The following is a 21,940-nucleotide window of genomic DNA, read 5'->3' on the forward strand; positions in this document are numbered from 1 at the left end:
CGTGAACCCGGGAGGCAGAGCTTGCAGTGAGCTGAGATCTGGCCACAGCACTCCAGCCTGGGTGACAGAGCAAGACTCTGTCTCAAAAAAAAAACAACTATCTAGTACTTGCAAACCTTAAGCCTTCTCAATGTGCCACATGTGGCAAAGAAGAAATTTTATATAGCAGTAAAAAATGACAATCAGCCCAGTTAAAAAAAAAAAAACGCTATATGACTAGCTCTCCAAAAGAAAAATAAATTGTGACTAAATCTCACTCATAAAGAATTAGAAATCAAAAGACAGTAATTTTTAACCTCCTAATTGAATGGAAAACAGTCCTTTCCATTCCCTGAAAGAAAATAACAAAATAAATAAATTTTTAAAAAATGGAAAACAGTCTTAAGTTTGCTAATAGCCAGAACAAAGACACAGGGAAACAAGCACAAAACATACACTGTATTTAGAGTATAAACTAGATCAAACTTGATCCTAATTTAAAAGGCATATACGCTGAAAGTACAGTAACATGAATTTCTCCTCTGGATACAATCACATGCTATAAAAAAATGCTTATAGCATTGTCTGTAATACCAAATAAATGATCAAAGTGGAATAAAGAAATTATGGTCATCCATACAATAGTATGCATATGGATTTCACAGACATATACAGCATTCAACATTAAAGAGCCCACATTCTTCAACAATGGAGAGTGTTTATAAACTGGCCATGTAGAAGGCCATAATGCAAATTCAACAAAAGAGTTCAAAAATCAATTCATATACATGAGATTCTTTTACAATGCAATCAAATCAAAAGCTATTAAATATGAAACAAATTGTTTAAAATCCCATTTGGTGACATATTTTTTAAAAAACTATATAACCCACAGCTCAAAAAAAAAGCACAATGGAAGTTCAAAAATACTTCAAATTATATGATAAAAATGTGACTTTATCAGTATTTAAATATTTACACTAGAAAATAAGAACTCAATAAGCTTAATAGCCATCTCAACAAGAATACTAGAAAAACAAAGTAAATCACACAAAAGTAAAGGAAATAAAGAATGAAAATTAATAAAATAGGAAACAGCTTTGGGAGACCAAAGTGGGAAAAGATGCTTGAGGTCAGGGATTTGGGACCAGCCTGAGTAACACAGCAAGACCCTATCGTTACCAAAAAAAAAAAAAAAAATTAAGTAGCTGGGTGTGGTGATACACACCTGTAGACCCAGCTACTCGGGAGGTTAAGGCAGGAGGATCACTTGAGCCCAGGAATTCAAGGCTGCAGTGAATTATGATTAAATTACTGCACTCCAGCCTGGGAAACAGAAGGAGACCTTGTCTTTCTCTCTGTCTCTGTCTCTATTTTTTTTTTTTTTTTTAAGGAAACAAACGTAATATAATGGCTCAAAAAGGCCAAAACTTGGTTCTTCTAAAAGACCTATAAAATTTGCCAGGGTAACAAATTACTACAGGACCAGTAAGAGGGGTGAGGGGAGAACAGATACAAAGATACAAATGAATAGTATTAGAAATGTGTTTAAAAAGAATCTCAAAGATAGAAGAGAAAGACAACTAGAGAACTTCCCTGAGCAACTTTATGCTACTAAATTAAAAGAAATGAAAAAGTTCCTAGAAAATTAACTCACCAAAAGTGACTCAAGAATCAATAAAAAACCCAACTTTCCTACAGAAGTTAAATCAGTACTTAAATTTCTGCATCAGAAAGATGCAGAGAGATCGTGTTTTACAGGTGAGTTCTATCAAACTCTCAAAGGACAAATCATTCAATTGTCCCACAACTCTTCCAGGAAACAGAAGTAACTCACTAACTTATTTTACAGACCAACATAATCTTGATATGAAAGTTCAGAAGAAAATTATAAACCTCTTACTCAGAGATACAAAATCTCAAAAACAAATATTAGCAAACCAAACCCAACAGTAAATTGAATGGATAAAATATATTATAACTAATTGGGTTTATCCCAGTTTGCAAGGGTATTTAACATTACAACATCTAAAAAAGGTAACATACATTAATAAAAAAAAATTAATCTCTCCAGATAAAAGTATATGACATAATTTAACACCTTTCATGACTTAACATATACTTAGCAAACTAAGGAATGATGAGTTTGTTCATAACAGCAAAAAAGGAAACAACCCAAATGTGCATGACAATTTTTTTGTTGTTTTTGAGATGGAGTCTTGCTCTGTCGCCCACGCTGGAGTACGGTGGCGCGATTTCGGCTCACTGCGACCTCTGCCCCCTGGGTTCAAGCAATTCTCCCGCTTCAGCCTCCTGAGTAGCTGGGACTACAGGCGTGTACCACAATATCCAGCTAATTTTTGTATTTTTTTTTGTGGAGACAGGTTTTCACCACATTGGCCAAGCTGGTCTTGAACTCCTGGCCTTAAGTAACCCACCCACTTCGGCCTCCCATAGTGCTAGGATTACAGGCGTGAACCATCGTGCCTGGTGGGTAATGTTCTTACAATTAGTGGTGGTTCAAAACATTAAGCTTTATGGTTTACATAGGACTTTAATACAGTAGATTTTTTTAATGAAAAATTCTTCAATAAAGATTCTACAATAAAGTCACAGGGTAACAATTCTTGGGAATCCTACCTCTCACTAGTTGGAAAAGAAGTCATCATATGAAAAGATACTTGCAAACCCATGTTTATAGCAACACAATTAGCAATATCAAAAATATGGAACCAGTCCAAATGCCCATCAATCAATGAGTGGTGTATACATACACAATGGAATACTATTCAGCCAGAAAAAGAAATGCAATAATGGCATCTGCAGCAACCTGGATGGAATTGGAGACCATTATTCTTAGTGAAGTAACTCAGGAATGGAAAACCAAATAGCAGATCTTCTCACTCGTAAGCAGGAGCTAAGCTATGAGGATGCAAAGGGATAAGAATGATACAATGGACTTCAGGAACTTGGGGAAAGGAGTGGGATGGGGGGTGAGGGATAAAAGACTACAAATGGGGTACCGTGTATACTGCTCGGGTAATGGGTTCACCAAAATCTCACAAATCACCACTAACAAACTTACTCATATAAGCAAACACCACCTGTTCCCCAAAAACCTATGTAAATAAAAAATACATAAAAATGTGGTACAAAAGTATAAGGTTCTAAGAAAGAATTAACCCAGTTTACCTTGTTATTAGCACACAATCCTAAGGAAAATATACAATTATTTCCTTTCCATTTTTTAGTAGTTTTAAATCTCACAGTAGTTTCACATGTAAATGTGAAAGTTTATATTCACTTTCATGAATGTAATGATATGCTGTCATTGATATATATCATGGCAGTCCCCATAATACATATTATACATAGCAATAAAAATAAGCCCCTAATACCAATAAATGATGGAGTATAGATGTTCTTCCTGAATACTATGAAATCCACGAAAATAAACCAAAAGAAATAAAAATGAAGTCCATTTAAAATGAATTTAGTGTTAGTGTACACAATCCCCAACAACTGACCACAAAGAATATCTCCCAACATAGTTACACTTGGACCAAATCCAAAGAGGCTCAAATATTGAACAACTTAAAAAAAAATCCATATACTAAAACCACCAAGCAAAAAAACCCAATTATGTATGAGACTTCAGTATGAGCTCTAGGACTCGATAATCTTCCAACCTTTCTTCACAGTGATTTGCCTAAACCGCAATGAGGAAAATTAAAGGAAGATGGGAAAAGACTTGGTGGCAAAGAGTTTTGGAACTATTTGGTGGTGCTTAGGGCTGCCAGCTGTCCTGACTTCTAATCCCTTTCATTATCCAAAGTAGCTAAAATACTAAACACTTAGAATTTAGTGTCAAGTCTTCCAAGTAGAGACCTCAGAGTATAACAGTAATGTGCATTCAAATTACCTGGTGATCTCATTAAAACACACATTCTGATGCAGCAGTCCTGGGTGCGGTATGAGATTCTTCATTTCTAACAAGTTCCCAGGTGATGCCAATGCTACTGTTCTGTCAATCACATTCAGAGAAGATTTTTATATCCACCAAAAGACATGAACTGGAAAATATTCTTAAGAGAACCACTCATAACAGGCAAACACTGGAAACTACAAAAATGACCAATATTTTAATTTATGGTATATTTACATAGGGAATATTACACATCCACGAATAACCTACAACTACTGCTAATAACTTGGAGAAAACCTCAACAAAAAAAAGAACATAATGTATGATGCCATTTTATATGACTGCCATTTATAGGGAAAACTGATCTATGCTGTTAGAAATCAGAATAGTAGTCACCTCTGGACAGAAGGACAGTGCCTGGAAGAAAAAGGAAGGCTTCAAGGGTGCTGTTAATATGCTGTTTTTCTTGATGTGAGTGCTGGCTTTCAGGGAGTGCTCAGCTTGTGATAATTTAGTGAGCTGGACATTTATGCTGTGGATCTTACTGAAATACATATTGAATCTATGTGTACACTATGCTTCAATACAGTTGAAAATAAAAAAAGAATCTGCCCTGGCCTGGACAGTTTTATGAACAAATTCTATACAACTTGTAAAAAACAGGTAATTTTCACATTCCAGAGCTTATTGGAAAACATGAAAAGCTTGAAACCAAAATCAAGTGAGGACAACATGACAGAAGAAAACTATACACCAATCTTACATTAATTCAGAAGTGCTAACTAAAATATCTAATTTCATCCAATACTACAATAAAAGAGCCATGTAAGGCTTAGCCCAGGAATAAAAAGTTCATTTAAAAATTCATTTACTACATTAACAGACATAAGGGAGAAATAATAGAAACCAGTAATTCTAAAAAGCCATTTGATAACATTCAACTGCCATTCCTGAACAAAACAAATATTCAAGTAGAAATGAAAAGAAATTCTCTTGGCATGATAAAAAAAAAAAAAAAAACCCAACTGGTAGCCTAATGCAAACATCATAATTATAAAAATTTGGGAGTCTTCCCATTGAAGTGAGGAAAAGCCTAGATGTTTGTTATTTCTAGTACTCGTTAATGAGCTGTAGATTTTATCCAATGCTTTAAGACAACAAAGAACAAAATCATTTAAGAGATGAAATTTGCATCACACATCAACAAGGAAAAGACAGGATGCTTAGATGGTGCTGGAAAAACTAGGTTGCTATGTGGAGAGAAATAAAATTGGATCCCTATTTCTCACCATATTGAAAAAAAGGGATTCAATGCATTTAAAAATTGTTAAGATGGTAAATTTTGTATTATGTCTAGTTTACCACAGTTCACAAATAAAACTCCTCAATAACTAGAGGCCCATGGCCAGGCTGACCAGAAAAACTTTAATGTCAAAGATTCCTTTTTTGTGAGTCACTTAGGTATACTCATACTACATACACTATGTCTTGATTTCACACTCAAAGATGGCCACCATGATCAAAAAAGGGTGAGTTCAGATGATTAAAAGCTCAATGTGAAAGGCAAAAGTCTAAGGAAGATAATGCGGGAGACTACTTTTTGACAGAGATGGGGAAGAGTTTCTTAAACTACAAAATCAAATTCAGAAGCAAAAAAGTTATTTAATAACTTCAGAATTAAATTTTTGATTAATAAGGCATATCATGAACAAAGCTGATAGACAACAGAATGGAAGAAGATATTCAGTGTCTACATCAGGAAAGAGCCTAAAATCTAGAATATTAACAATGCCTGCCAATCAACAATAGGAAGAGCTAGCTCAATAGAAAAATAAACTAAAAATATGAACAAAAGTAGAAACTTACAGAAAAACAACATGTATATGAAGAGACAGTCAGATACATGCATATTAAAGCAATGATGCCGGGCATGGTGGCTCATGCCTATAATCCCAGCACTTTGGGAGGCCAAGGCAGGAGGATCACTTGCGCTCAGGAATTCAAGACCAGCCTGGGCAAGATAGCAATACCTCATCTCTGCTAAAAATTTTAAAAATCAGCCAGACATGGTGAGCAAGTCTGTAGTCCCAGCTACCCAGGAGACTGAGGCAGGAGGACTGCTTGAGCATGAGAGATTGAAGCTACAGTGAGCTATGATCACAGTACTGCACTCCAGCCTGGACAACAGAGCAAGGCCCTGTTACAAAAAAAAAAAATTTTTTTTTTACTTTATACCCAAATGGACTGGCAAAAATTAATTAAAATTAAAAATGTCAAATGTTGGTGGGAATATAGGGACTATGAGAACCCTCACAACCTAATGATGGGAGTATAAACTTGTATAGCTATTCTGGGGAGCAATTTTTGAAATATTTAGACAAATTAAGTACATTACCCCTTTCCATAACCCTGTAATTCTACTCTTGAGTCCACTATTCAAAGTAATTCTCACTCTGGCCCATAAATAAACATATACAAGAATGCCCATCCTATGGTAGCAGAGTGGAAGAGGAGGTAATCTCAGTGCCTATCACAGAGGGAGAACAGGGGTAGATAAAACTTGGTGATAAAAGTATATGAAATACCATGCAGTCATTAGAAATAAGGAAATCAATTATCAATGAGGAATATATCTTAAACAGTGACAAGGGGAAAAGTTAAAAAAAAAAATCTTAGGCACAATAATTTTTCTAAGCTAAAAATACACACCAAAATATGCTCAGAAAAACACACATTTAAAAACATACACAGAGTAGCCATGTCCTCCACACTTCCCTTCTGTGCTGATGCTGCCTGGCTCATATCAGCCTCTAGCCTGCTTTCAAGTAGTTGTGGAGTTCCAATGAAGAAATATTTGAGGTTAATGTGGAAACTACCAAACAATCTGTACTATCAAGATCATGTTGGAAGATGTGGGAATGAACGATTGAAGGAGATGATGACCCAGTTCCTCTACCAAATGTTAATGAAGCAATATTTTAAAAGGTCATTCAGTGGTGCACCCACCATAAAGATGACCCTCCTCCTCCTCCTGAGAATACCGAGAAGAAAAGTGAGCAGATAAAAATCCTGTTTGGGATCAAGAATTCCTGAAAATTCACCAAGGAACTCTCTTTGAACTTATTCTAGCTGCAAGCTACTATCAAAGGTTTGTTACATGCTGCCAATAAGATCAAGGAGAAAACACCTGTGGACATTCCCAAGACCTTCAATATCAAAACAACTTTACTGAAGGGGAGGAAGCCCACGTACACAGAACTAATGGTGTGAAGAAACACGAAATGTGCCTGACACTGTAAAGATTGTTCCAAATACTAGTTGCACTGCTGTAGAGTTTATAATTATTAATACAAAAAAAGTAGACAAATACAACAGCAAATCAACTGCTTTAGCAGAATACTGTCATTGCATGTATAGTTTGAGTACAGATTCCAAACCTAATGCTGAGTTTCTTCTAGTGTGATTAAAAGTTTTTTTCTTTTTTGCTCTGAATAAAACGGAACTGTGGATTCTCTACAGAAACTAACATTTTGGTATTTCCCTCCTTTTGTAAAGCAATTTCTGCCTAGTTTGTAATCCAGTTAACTTTAGTAGCCTTTTAAAAGTTAGCATTGCAAATAAAACAACTTGCAAAAAGTTTTTTGAAAAAAAAAAAAAGACACACACATACAAAATAATTGCTCCTTTGGGGAAGGGGAGGGCAAGAAACTCCTGAAACTTCCTCCCACAAACAGCTTGCTTCAAATCAAACATGAGTAATAAAGAAATAAGCAAAAGCAACATAGGAGCTGTACAATATAGTGAGGACAGAGAGGGAGGAAGGGAAGGCTGGAACTAGCATATACTTATATCTCAGAGACTAGAGGATCCTGCTCTCCCAAACAAAACAGCCTGGTCCTGGCCCAATCACTTCACAGTAGAGCCCACCAGTGCATCCCTGCACAGAGTTGAGCTTCTAATCAGTATTTTAATGATCCACCCTCAAATACAACAAGGCAACTAAGGTTCAGCAGAATTTTTTTTTTAAGAGACAGGGTTTCACTCCATCAGCCTGGCTGGAGTGCAGTAGTGTGATCAATGCTCACCGTAACCTCAAAATTCTATGCTCAAGCAATCCTCTTACCTCAGCCTGTTGAGTAGCTGGGATTACAGGTGCACATCGCCATGCCCAGCTAATTTAAAAAAATTTTTTGTACAGACAGTGTCTCACTTTGTTTCCCAGGCTGGTTCTGAACTCCCGGCTTCAGGCACTTCTCCACCTCAGCCTCCCAAAGCAAAGGAATTACAGGCATAAGCCAATACAGCTCCTATTGACATTTTAAAGCCAAGTAATGTGAAATTGTTTTCACTTAATTTTGGAAATAATCAGATAATACCAGTTGTTTAGAAGGGTTTCCATGACTATTAAATAAAAGCAAGATATGATATAACAGGATTCCATTTCTATAAAATACAGAATGAAAAGAAGCATGTCTAAGTACAATTTTAAGAGCATGAAAAGAGTATGGAAGGTAAGCATGGGTAAGCAAAGGAAAAGCAAGACAGGTATTTATAATAAAAGGAATATACGTATTAATATATTATGCCAGTGGTATACTATCATGTATGTGGAGAATATACACAGGAATCTAAAAAATCAGAGTCAATAGACATCAAATGGTGGCTAAATTTAGGGGTTAAGATTTCAGATTTTATTTATCCCTTTTTACTTTTTTTAAAACAATAAGCATATTTAGGTTTTGGCTTGGCATACATTCACTGGCCTGGTTTACATTTCTCTAATAAGAAAATTTTCATTAAAAAATAAAAAAATTATGAAGAACTACAAAAAGTACTTGTTATCTAGAAGGTAAGCAGGCAATCAATATTTTTCATTAGTGATTTTCATTAGTGATTTCATTTCAATAGCCTAAACAATCATAGGTCTAATGCTAAAAAAAACTTAGCTTTTAGTTGGTGGTTATTTCAGTCTAGTTATTGAAAATTCCAATACAAAACAGTGTTATGCTTTAATATACTATAGATCTAAGCTTTCACTCCTTTACAAATAATGGCTTCTGTTTGTACCTCAAAAAACCAGGTTTCTCCTAGCGATCTATGCAAATAGACATGTTAAGAGGCATCGATTACGTTTACCCATTTGTCTTTCTGGAATACTCTAAGTACACACAGAGTTTATATGGTAGAAGCAAAATTAGCCCTTTGCTGGGGTTTCGGCAGGCAGGATTCCAAGAACTTCTGAGAATCTGAATATTTCTGTATTAAACCACTGTGTTTAAATGTTTATAAAAGATAAATATGTTTTGAAAATAGCAAAGGCATCTCTTTTAAACTTTTGTCAAGATATTTACCCTGAACTTAAGAAAGATCCTCATGAGAATTAGATTTGCTTTAACCTGACAAACTAACTCTCAAAGTATCCTCACATTTTGGAAACAACCTCACCACGGGTGTTTTCCAACATAGGCCAGGTTTCAGTGAACATGCAGCTCCCTTGACCATAAAATGTTTTACCTCATCTGCTAATTTTTGATAAGAGAAATGATAAAACTACTACCTGATGCCACCAGGCCCTCTTCCTTTTATGCTAGTCAGCCTTAAAAATAGTAGTAACTCAATTTAGAGACTCATAGTAAAGTCATAGTTACTCGAATTCACCGAAAGTAGATAGTGGTTGCCAGGATCAGGGGAGAGGAGGAAATGGGGAGTTATTTTTCATTGGGTACGGAGTTCCAGTTTGGGAAGACAAGAAAGTTCTGGGGGTGGATGGTGGATGATGGTTACAGAGTAATGTGACTGTACCGAATGTTGCTGAACTGTACACATTAAAATGGTAAATCTTACGTTATGTATACTTCATCATAGTTTTTTAAATGCTTTTGTCTTGTTTTGCTTTTAGAGACAGGGTCTCACTCCATTGCCCAGGGAAGAGTGCAGTGGCATGATCATAGTTCACTATAGCCTTGAACTCCTGGGCTCAAGCAATCCTCAACCTGCCAAGTAGTTAGGACTACAGGCACAGGCCACCATGACCAGCTAATTTTTAAATTTTTTTTTTTTTTTTTTTTTGAAGACAGAGTCTCACTCTATCGCAAGGCTGGAGCACAGTGGCACAATCTCGACTCACTGAAACCTCCGCCTCCTGGGTTCAAGTGATTCTCCTGCCTCAGCCTCCCAAGAAGCTGGGACTACAGGCATGCAGCACCATACCCAGCTAATTTTTGTATTTTTAGTAGAGACAGGGTTTCACCATGTTGGCCAGGATGGTCTTGATCTCTTGACCTGATCCACCTGCCTCAGCCTCCCAGAGTTTTGGGATTACAGGCGTGAGCCACCAGGCCCGGCCTAAATTTTTTGTAGATATAGACTCCAACTATGTTGCCCAAGCTGGTCTCAAATGATCTCAAATGATCATTTGATCTCCAGGCCTCAAATGGTCTTCCTACTTCAGCTTCCCAAAGTGCTGGGATTACAGGCATGAGCCACTGAGCCTGATCAAAATTATTTTACTGCAGTAACAATTGCATTTCATCCTGCTTTGGACTTCAACAATGTGAAAAACTACTGCTGTGAGCTCAGTTTCCCAGCCTAGTCCTACCACTTCCACTCATCTTCCCATCTACATCCACTCTGTAAAACAGAGTTGGACAATCCAAGGGGAAAAATGATGGTGGGAGGGGCAACCAAAGTGAAAACAAGTTCACAGTGGGGTTGGGAGGAGGGTGCATGAGGAAGGATATGGGTTCCTTTACCTTGACACTTGTTTCTATTGTTCTCCTAAGACCTTTCCCAAATTAGTTTTCTGATCCCAAAGAAACTCATAATATCCTGATGGTATGGCAGATTTGGCTTAAACAATTATTATCGTGACAGGTCATCACCATTGTAACCTGCTTCAACAACCTTATAGTTCTTTTTTTTTTGAGGCGGAGTCTTGCTCTGTCACCCGGGCTGGAGTGCGGTGGCCGGATCTCAGCTCACTGCAAGCTCCGCCTCCCGGGTTTACGCCATTCTCCTGCCTCAGCCTCCAGGGTGGCTGGGACTACAGGCGCCCACCACCTCGCCTGGCTAGTTTTTTGTATTTTTAGTAGAGACAGGGTTTCACCGTGTTAGCCAGGATGGTCTCGATCTCCTGACCTCGTGATCCGCCCATCTCGGCCTCCCAAAGTGCTGGGATTACAGGCTTGAGCCACCGAGCCCGGCCAACCTTATAGTCCTATATTCTACTCCCTTATGTCAGGAACCCTGATGATGATGATACCCTAGCAGCCTGGAAGCTGAATGTGCAACTTTCAAGTTGGGCAAACGTTTTATAGTAACCCATTAAATCAAATAATACAGTCTATACTTTCCCCTCTCTCAATTCCTCTAACTAGAAGTACCCCCATTCCACAATATCCAAATTAGAAGGAACTTTCACTAAGAAATTTTTTAAAACACCCTCTACAAGATGTCTACTAGTCTGCTGCTCTTCATTCATTAGATGAAACCCTTAAACTAAAAAGGGTTTTACCGTTTTCCAAACATAACACATACCTGATGATGAAGTTGGAGTCCTGTTAAAATTGTCTCCATTTTCTCCAGAAGAATACCTATCCTGTAAGAAGGAAGAAAGAAAAGACTAGTTTCCTACTTTGAATACAAATGTGTCATTTATTTCACAAATACTAGAAAATTGTAACAATTAGGCTTTGTTCAGAACAAAATAATGACATACTGTAAGGTTTTCTAAATCACTGGATGTTCCTTTACTAATTATTCCAAGACATCTTCACTTTAACATTGTATATATAGTACTAATATATATCACTAGAACAGTGGTCAGAAAACTACAGCCACGGGCCAAATCTGATGGGCCACCTGATTCTGTAAACAGTATTGGAGCATTACAACAGCAAAGTTGTGACAGACAAGTAAGGCCTATAACGTCTAAATTATTTATTATCTGGCCCTTTATAGAAAGGGTTCGCTGACACCTGACTTAAAACAAAAGTTTAGTCATTTAAGTCACCCATATTCCTGAAAAGTACAATCAGGATGGGTGTGGTGGTTCTCGCATGTAATCCCAGCACTGTGGGAGGCTGAGACAGGAGGATCACTTGAGCCCAGGAGTTCAAGACCAGCCTGGGCAACATGGCGAAACCCTTGCTCTACTAAAAATACAAAAAGTTAGCCAGGTGTGGTGGCATGAGCCTGTAGCCCCAGCTACTCGGGAGGCTGAGGTGGGAGGTTCACTTGTGCCTGTGAGGCAGAGGTTGAAGTGAGCCAAGATCACACCACTCACTCCAGCTGGGTAACAGAGTAAGACCCTGTCTCAAAAAATAAAAATAGAAAAGAAAATATAATAAAATATCATTATAAAATCTGACAAAGAAATACATGAATAAACCAACACTGGTCAATATACACTACTGTGTGCTGAGTTCCATATATTACAGTATATTCATCAATACTACAGAGTATTAGTGATTTAACACTAATCTTTGTTCTAGAAAAGTACTACAGAAATTTTTAAAACCTCTACTACATTTATAGTGAAACCAATTAATGGTACTCTCATGTTTTAAAAAGGAATTCACTGGCCGGGCTCAGTGGCTCACACCTGTACTTTGGGAGGCCGAGGTGGGCAGATCACCTGAGGTCAGCAGTTCAAGACCAGCCTGACCAACATGGAGAAACCCCCACCTCTACTAAAAATACAAAATTAGCCGGGCATGGTGGCGGGCACCTGTAACCCCAGCTACTCAGCAGGCTGAGGCAGAAGAATCACTTGAACCCAGGAGGCAGAGGTTGTGGTGAGCCGAGATCATGCCACTGCACTCTAGCCTGGGCAACAAGAGCAAAAACACTGTCTCACACCGTCTCAAAAAAAAAAAAAAAAAAAAGATTCACTGTAAAGTACATTCACTTATGGACTGAAAACAATTTATATATGCAACCTGCCACTGCACTACAACTACAATGAAAAGGTATATCCTCGGCTATAGCATCAGAATATTCATGGTTAATTTTAATCAAATTTGCCACAGCAGTAGCTGAAGACTGTCTTTGCTCTGAAATACTAACTGTTCCACTTTCCCTACTTTAGGCTAAAGAAAATTATTTACTATTAACACACAAGCATTACATTAGCAGTGGTCGAATTACTGCTGGATTTAGAAAATTCAACTTGTTATAAAATCAATAGCTGAATGCAGGTTACTTTTGGAAACTTCCAACATTTCTCCGGACAGCTCTAGATTAAGGACAATTGGAGTAAATTTTTTTCTCACTTCTAACTCTTAGGGTGTCCTTATCATCAATCCACAGCTTTACTCCTTCTCACATAAACTTCCTTTAATTATGGCAAAAGTTCAGAATACAGCTCTGAAATTCTTGCACATGACAATCAGAATTTAATAATTTCAGAATGAAAGGAAATCTACAGATGATTTCTTAATCAACTGACTATATTACAACAGTTAAAATGTTCCTTCAAATAAGTTCATTTAACTAAGTCCCAAACCTAGAGAGAATGCACCAAAGTAGGCATCTTTAGGTAACATTTATTTGCTACAATTTCTTTCACAAAGACACTGACTTTTAAAACTACTTTAAAAAAGCTCAAGAGTCGTCCAAACATTTTTCTGAGTCATCATGAAGAGCACAAAGACAACAACATACTTGAAATACCTTGGGGTTTTGGTAATTGCTACAGTAAAAAAAAAAAAAAATTCCAGTTTATTACTACCACAGACATTAAAACAAGAACAATTATCCAATATTTTATATTCAAAATCTGAAGACTTTTTTCTTGTTTGCAATGCTAAACGTACTAGAGTGAATAGAGCCAAAAACAAAAACAAAAAAAAAGACTGGTTTTACAAGTGTTAGAAAACACTCTTACACTAAAGAACTGAAACACTTATTGTTACTCTTCAAGCTATGGAACTTAATATCCCACATACATCCAACTTACAAATTCCAAGATGAATTTCAAAAAAAGACATCAAAAATAATTTCCAACAGAATTTTATCATGAAAAACCTTAAGTAGCTGGGCACGGTGGCTCACACCTGTAATTCCAAAACTTTGGGAGGCCGAGGCAACCAGATCACCTGAAGTCAGGAGTTCAGGACCAGGCTGTCCAACATGGTGTAACCCCATCTCTACTAAAAATACAAAAATTAACCAGGCATGGTGGCGGGCGCCTGTAATCCCAGCGACTCAGGAGACTGAGGCAGGAGAATCGCTTGAACCCAGGAGGTGAAGGTTGCAGAGAGCCGAGATTTGCACCACTGCACTCCAGTCTGGGTGACAGAAAAAGTCTCTTTCTCAAAAAAAAAAAAAAAAAAAAGAAAGGAGAAAAGGGGTCACAGCAGACGAAATTAAGTTAAAAGATTTTGAGATGAGATTACCCTGGATTATCGGCATGAGTCCTAATTGCCATCACAAGTGTCCTTATAACAGAGAGGTAGAGGGAGATAACACAAAGACCCACAAAGGAGGCGGCAATGTGAAGACAGAGCCAAGAGATACGCAGCCACAAGCCAAGGAATGCCTCTAGCCACTAGAAGCTAGAAGAAGCAAAGATTCTGTCCAAGAACCTCCAGAGAAAGGGCAGCCCTGCTGAAACCTTGATTTCTAACTTCAGGCTTCCAGAACTGTAAGAATAAATTTATGTTGCTTTAAGTTACCCAGTTTGTGTTAATTTGTTATAGCAGCCACAGAAAATTAATACATTGGCCTTCTTATTGCCCTAATAACCCAAGGTTGTTCCCTCCTCCTCCTCAAAGTTTCCTTGAGAACCTTTGCACATGATGTCCTGCTGGTACTCCTTTAAGTCTCAGGCTCATGAGTCACTGTCTCAGAGAAGCCTTCCCTCTCCAACTAAATCCATCCCACACCAGTCTCACACACACATTTCTCTAATTTTTATAGTACTTTTCACTATAATTATTTGGTTCTCAAACACGCTTATTCTGTCTTCTCCAGTAAAATACAATGTAACAGCAAATACCTTATGTTCATCACTATCTCTCCATCACCTACTAGAACTCAAAGATATGCTGAATGAATCATAGGTCTTGTCATTAGCTTACCTCTTAAAATACTTAGCTGTAAACCATTATTATCTCTCAAACCACCCAAATGCACCAATTCAGATATTTCAAATGTTTAACACATAAGGGTTCTCATATGCAGCTACAAATAAAAAGGGCATTTTGATGAACACATTTTTTTCACCTGTATTCTTATTTTCAATTTTGGCATATCATAATACATTTATTTTCTAATCTCAACAATTACTACTAACATTGCTACTGCTGCTTAATAAAATTATAATTGTGGATGGTCTAATTACTCAATTACTGTTTCCACTTTAACCACAAGAGATTTTGCCTTCTGAAATGTGCCACAAAAATGGCAAATAGATCTGACAGAAGTGATCACTAGACCGGCTTACTTTCATGGTCAGTTAACAAGAAGCCTTACAGCTAGTAAGTAAGCAACGGAATTATCTAATACACTCACCATACCCATCCATTCTAACACTCACCCCAATAAGCCTGCAAGCAATGTGCAAATGCCTAACCGTTGAGCTTTCTGGACTATATAATTGCCAGATTATCAAATCTTTCTTAACTTCACATCTTTCGCTATTCTATCCCCAGGTGGTACAATCACTTTAAAATCTAGAATTGAGAAGTTCTACCTAAAATTCTATCAGTTCTACTAGAACAATGACATATTATTTCAAAATTATATAAGCGTATGTCAATATTAAGTCTCCAAATAAAGTTCCTGAGAAGCACTCAGAAAAGGATCATCACAGACAAAACTGCTATAAATTTAAAAGAGAAGGCCAGCTTTTTCTTGAAAACCAAATTCAGTTAGAAAAACAAATCAAAATGGTGTCTTTAAAAGAAATGGAATAAAAGACTTTAGATTTCTTCTACATAAAAATGTAAGGTATTCATCTCTAGTTTCCGCATTTTTTTTTTTTTTTTGAGACAGAGTCTTGCTCCATTGCCTAGGCTGGAGTGCAGCTGCGCAGTCTCAGCTCACTGCAATCTCTACCTTCCCATTTCAAGCGATTCTCCTGCCTCAGCCTCCTGAGTAGCTGAGGCGACTGGCGCGTGCCACCACGCCCAGCTAATTTTTTGTATTTTTAGTAGAGAAGGGGTTTTGCTGCATTGGCCCGGCTGGTCTTGAACTCCTGGCCTCAAGTGATCTGGCTGTCTCAGCCTCCCAAAGTGCTGGGATTACAGGCATGAGCCACTGCACGTGCCCATCTCTGCACTTTTTATTCAACCTAGGAAGGCAAATAAAGATCCTGAATGCACCATGTTCTTTTGAGTCAACTAAGCCCAAGAACTAATGGCACAACCAGCACAACACCAGGTGTTAAGTTTGCAGACAAATGCAAAAGATATACTACAAATTCACCCAACACAAATGTATTAAGCATCATAAGGTAGACTTGTCAACATATTCAATTTAGTCTTCCCAATGTGAAGAAACTATGTTATTGAATAGCATAAAAATCCCAAAAAGGTAAATCTGAAAGATTTGACAGTCATCCTTAATTTCAGAAACCCAATGCAATAAATATGCACAACATGCTACAGTGCAGCGTGCTGCTTAAACATTTCATGAAGACAAAAATTTATTCCCCCTGGCTATTAAAACCAGGGAGAATAAGGTATGTATATGTGAATTAAACTCTGTATTATAACAAATCTATTGAGAACAAGGAGGTAAAAGAACTATAAAAAATGTCCTCTGAACAAGTAATTCCATTTTTGAAAAAAATTTCCAAATTAAAATAAGATGTAAACATTAATGACAATACCAGAGTGAGAAGTTAACACCACTGAAATTCCTACAGAAGTTGTAATATGGAATAGTTAGTGCTGAAGTGTGAAAAAAGATGGATTCAAAAGTTACTATCATATGGCTGGATGTGGCGGCCCATGCCTGTAATCCTGGCACTTTGGGAGGCCAAAGTGGGAGGATCACCTGAGGTCAGGAGTTTGAGACCAGCCTGGCCAACATAGTGAAACCCTACGTCTACTAAAAATACAAAAAAAAAAAAAAAAATTAGCTGGGTGTGGTGGCACACACCTGTAGTCCCAGCTACTTGGGAGGCTGAGGCAGGAGAATCGCTTGAACCTGGGAGGCAGAAGTTACAGCGAGCTGAGATGGCACCACTGCACTCCAGCCTGGGCAAAAGAGTGAAACGTCATCTCAAAAAAAAAAAAAAATTACTGTTATATACTATCATCAAAACTATATAAAACATGTTTCGGCCAGGCACGGTGGCTCACGTCTGTAATCCCAGCACTTTGGAAGGCTGAGGTGAGTGAATCACCTGAGATCAGGAGTTCAAGACCAGGCTGGCCAACATGGTGAAACCCCATCTCTACTAAAAAAATAAAAATATAAAAATTAGCTGGGCATGGTGGCATGCGCTTGTAGTCTCAGCTGAGCAAGGCTGAGGCAGGAGAATCGCTTGAACCCAGAAAGCAGAGGCGGCAGTGAGCCCAGATTGCACGACTGCACTCCAGCCTGGGTGACAGAGCAAGACTCTGTACCAAAAACAAACAAAAAATGTCTGGAAAAAACAGAAGAAACTTGACTAAAAAATTTAACAGGAGTGCTTGTCTAGTAGGCAAGATTTGTAGGTGACTTTCTCCTCTTTTCCCAAAAAAGCTATAATATTTTCATGATGAGAAGAGAACTATAAAAAGATAGCATAGTCTAGGTGCAATGGCTCGTGCCTGTAATCCCAACACTTTGAGAATTCTGCCTGAACTCAGGAGTTGGAGACCAGCCTGGGCAATACAATGAAACTTCATCTCTACAAAAATTTTAAAAAATTAAAAAAAAAAGGTAACATGTTATTTCTTTAAAAAAGTTCCAAGACAAGAAACATGATAAATTTATATTAGCATTTTGGGTATTTTAATATAAACATCACATATAGATCAAATTCAACTAAGACAAAAGATTGCATATTTTATATTTTTGTCTAAAATAAGAACTTCCACTAAGGCAAAACTTGAAATCAAAGTGTCAGAACTGACATACACTTAAACTGGAAATTCTGAAGGGAAAAAAAAAAATCAACTTGTAGAGACATCATCAAGTAAGTAACACATGCAAAAATAATCTCTTATATTATCTTTTATAAAGTACCTTCTATTAATCTTTTTAAAGCCAATTTCCAAGTCAGAACTGAAGCCCAAAAAGCTTACCCCACTGTCCCCTGCTAAATTACAACGTAACTCCCCAAATGCCATTAAGAAAAAAGATCTGAAGATTCATACAAACTGACGTTACCAACTCAATCAGCCTGGTATCATTTATTCTGAGAGCCCTCCTTGCACAAAATCAATTTTCAGAATTCAGAATGTCTCCCAAAACGTAATTATTGTTTTCAATTTTCCATACAAGGGTCTTTCACTGATACCAACCACATTTGTCCAAGTTTGCTTTCACCTGAAGAAGTCCTAAATCACTGAGATTTAAATTAGGTCATTAATATTATTACATCTATTTTAGTTTTTAATTATCAAATTGCCTCAAGCTATTGTATCCTATACGAGGCGTAGCTTGCCTCTTACTCCCCGTATAATAGTTAATAACAATCACATGGAGATAAACACTGGCACAGACTGTATAATTTAGAACTCTCACCACAGTGATTTTCAACTTTGATAAAATCCATAGCATTTAATAACTCAACTTTAAATGTTATTACCTTCTCAAATATGGGAACATAGGAAGACATATGAGGGTTGATTTCTGCTTCCCAATCTTCATCTCCCATGGTGGCTTCAAGTTCTATTCAGAAAAAAAAAAAAAAAATGCATATTTGGACTCAATTAGATCAGAATCATAACTTTAAAAGTATAAACTCATTGTTTCACATATACCTCTTGAAACTACCCAACTAGGTGCTGATACCCCAGAAGCTTTTTCCAAAGAAGGAATTAGATCTCTTCTTATCTAAAGGTGGCATTTCTCTCCTTTTTTATCTTTAAAAACTAGTTGAACCTCTTACCTAGTCATTCTAGCAATCACCATGTCCCCAGCGAGACTTAGGCTTTTCCCAAAAATCTGTTCATAGAATTTATCTCCTCCCTCAAAGAGTCCCCAAACGACTTATTGAATATTAAGGGAGAGGAAAATTTTTTCAGAAACTACTTAAGATTTCTCCCTTCCCAAGATTAATATCTAAGGTGGACAGGATGTTTGCTTTGGGGTGTTTCTGGTGTGCGCGGGGGCAGGGGTAAGGGAGTTGGCGGGGAGGTGGCAATTGGGTGAAGAGGGAGGCCTTGGATTTTAGTGGGGAAGGGAAGAAGGGTAGGGTCGCCCAAATCCTGCCGACAAAGGACAACCAGCTTCAACTAGAAGGGTTTGTACACAAATGGTACTAGGACCATCTCTGTTCAGACAAAACGCAGTGTAGAGGCCGGGAAGAAGGCCCCTTTGCCTCCTCTGCAGGCCGCAAGCCCAGACTTTGGGCACCTATAAGACTCTTGAGACCCTGAGGCAGAAAGACTCCGAAGGACGGCTTCGAAACCCCGCCTACCCCATCCACTCTTTGACCAAAGGCCGGTTACTGGGGGGCCCATACGACCGAATTCAGGCCAGTTCCCGCAGAAAGGCAGCTCACTCACCTCCCCGCTGTTTCCTCTCCCAAGTCCTCGCAGGCGCCCACGCGGCTTAAACGGCTGCACGTGCAAAACGCCCACTGCGTCAGGTGCGTGCTCCAACAACAAATGGCGTCTGTTGACGATTGGCTGGTGCCTAGCGCCACCAGCAAATCATCGCTCAGATGTCCAGTGGCGTCCCGCCTCCACTTCTAGCCTGCGCATTCCCTAAACGCTAGCGTTCGGGTACCTATGGCGACGCTCTGGCCTCCTCGTCAAATGGTCTGTTGGGCCTGCGGGTACAAGGCTGGCGGAGGGCCCAGTCGTGTCCACGTTCTCTGGTGGAGTCCTTATTCTGGAGACGCTCTGGATTTTCCTTGTGCAAGCTCCACAAGCCAAAGATGTCCATCTGCCTTTTTTCTAACAAAAAATGATAGTAAAAGGGGAAAGGGATAATGCCCTCCCTACTCGGCCTCTTCGGTGCTCTCTCCCATTTTACCCATCGCGGTCCCTGGGCAGTTGGCCCCTCGGGTTCTGCATTTCAGAGGCTCGCTTCACAGGGGATTCCAGGTGCCTCAAAGTGCAGCTGAGGCCCATGGACAAGGTGCATTCCCTTTCCTTTCCAGAAAGGGGGATAGGGATGAGACTCCGTCCAGCTGGTACCCCAGGAAGTTGTAAAGAAAGTTAGACTCGGCTGGGCATGGTGGCTCACGCCTGTAATCCCAGCACTTTGGGAGGCCGAGGCGGGCAGATCACATGAGGCTACGAGTTCGAGACCAGCCTGGACAAAATGGCGAAACCCTGTCTCTACTAAAATTACAAATATCAGCCGGATGTGGTGGCGGGCGCCTGTAGTCCCAGTTACTCAGGAGGCTGAGGCAGGAGAATCGCTTGAACCTGGGAGGCAGAGGTTGCAATGAGCAGAGATCATGCCATTGATCTCTACCTGGGCGACAGAGTGAGACAGAAAAAAAAAGCCTGTAAGAGTTGGGGGGGTCCACCACTTTGGAAGGAAACAGGCTCTGCTCCAGAAGAAGGGAGGAAATTTGTGCTAGCATAGGTCATTCATCAAGGCTTGGATTTGTGGTCCACCTGTTTACATTCCTTCGGGCATTAGCCAAAGTGGCCAAGGGTTATTTTGATACTTCATGCTGCCTTCAATCAGATTTTCTTGTTCTGTCCCCAGCCCCCAACCCCAAAGCAGGTAAAATCCCTCAGTATTTTCCCCAGCCCTTCAAAAAGCGTGACCATGGGCTGTTTTAAAAGTGTAGTTCTCAGAGGCCGGGCACGATGGCTCATGCCTGTAATCCAGCACTTTGGGAGGCTGAGGCAGGCAGATCACGAGGTCAGGAGATGGAGACCATCCTGACTAACACGGCGAAACCCCATCTCTACTAAAAATATAAAAAATTAGCCAGGCGTGGTGGCGGGCGCCTGTAGTCCCAGCTACTAAGGAGGCTGAGGCAGGAGAATGGCGTGAACCCGGGAGGCGGAACTTGCAGTGAGCCGAGATCGTGCCACTGCACTCCAGCCTAGGTGACAGAGCAAAACTCCGTCTCAAAAAAAAAAAAAGGTTTAGTTCTCATTTTTGTTGTTGTTTCTGTCATTTTCTCTTCCCTGAATCTTTGAAGAAATTCCTATCTCATTCAGGAACATAAATAGCAACACAGTTTGATACTGGTACATAAAGGATGAAGCACTTAATAGGCTCAGGCTTGCTTCATAGTTTTTATCTCTATACTTTTTATCTCTAGAACCATCACCACCAAGTATGTCAGGATTTATCTAGTTAGCAATAAACTTTGTCAGATTATTCTCAAGGTGATTAAAATGAATTTATTATTTATTTATTTATTTTTGAGACAAGGTCTCACTCTGTCACCCAGAGGGAAGTGCACTGGCATGATCATAGCTTACCGCAACCTCAACCTCCTGTGCTCAAGTGATCCTCCCACCTCAGCCTCCCCAATATCTGGGACTACAGGGGCGAGCCACCATGCCCAGCTAATTAAAAAAAAAAAAAATTTGTAGAGAAAGAGTCTCTCTGTGTTGCCCAGGTTGGTCTCCAATTCCTGGCCTCAAGTGAGCCTTCTGCCTCAGCCTCCCAAAGTGCTGGGATTACAGCCATAAGCCGCCACACCTAACCTTAAAAGATTATATTTAGGCCGGGCGCAGTGGCTCACACCTGTAATCCCAGCATTTTGGGAGGCCAGGCGGGTAGATCACAAGGTCAGGAGATCCAGACCATCCTGGCTAAGACGGTGAAACCCCGTCTCTACTAAAAATACAAAAAGTTAGCCAGGCGCGTTGGCAGGCGCCTGTAGTCCCAGCTACTCGGGAGGCTGAGACAGGAGAATGGCGTGAACCCGGGAGGCGGAGCTTGCAGTGAGCCGAG

General features: G+C 39.1%; 1 protein-coding gene and 1 pseudogene across 1 annotated transcript in view; one reads left to right on the plus strand and one right to left on the minus strand.

Moving 5' to 3' along the window:
- The window catches only part of DDX4 (DEAD (Asp-Glu-Ala-Asp) box polypeptide 4), an 88,763-nt gene extending 69,211 nt beyond the window's left edge, over positions 1–19,552 (minus strand). Inside the window, exons 1-3 of the mRNA XM_011942929.1 lie at positions 19,485–19,552; positions 18,651–18,733; positions 11,441–11,501 (exon numbers count right to left, since the gene is read on the minus strand). Of these exons, the coding sequence (XP_011798319.1) occupies positions 11,441–11,501; positions 18,651–18,733; positions 19,485–19,527 (187 nt within the window). The 5' untranslated portion in view covers positions 19,528–19,552. The remainder of the gene's footprint in view (positions 1–11,440; positions 11,502–18,650; positions 18,734–19,484) is intronic.
- LOC105512461 lies at positions 4,535–7,203 on the plus strand (annotated as a pseudogene).
- Positions 19,553–21,940: the final 2,388 nt, after the last annotated feature.

This window comes from Colobus angolensis, unplaced genomic scaffold, assembly GCF_000951035.1.
Source record: "Colobus angolensis palliatus isolate OR3802 unplaced genomic scaffold, Cang.pa_1.0 Scaffold212, whole genome shotgun sequence".
NCBI lineage: Eukaryota > Metazoa > Chordata > Mammalia > Primates > Cercopithecidae > Colobus > Colobus angolensis.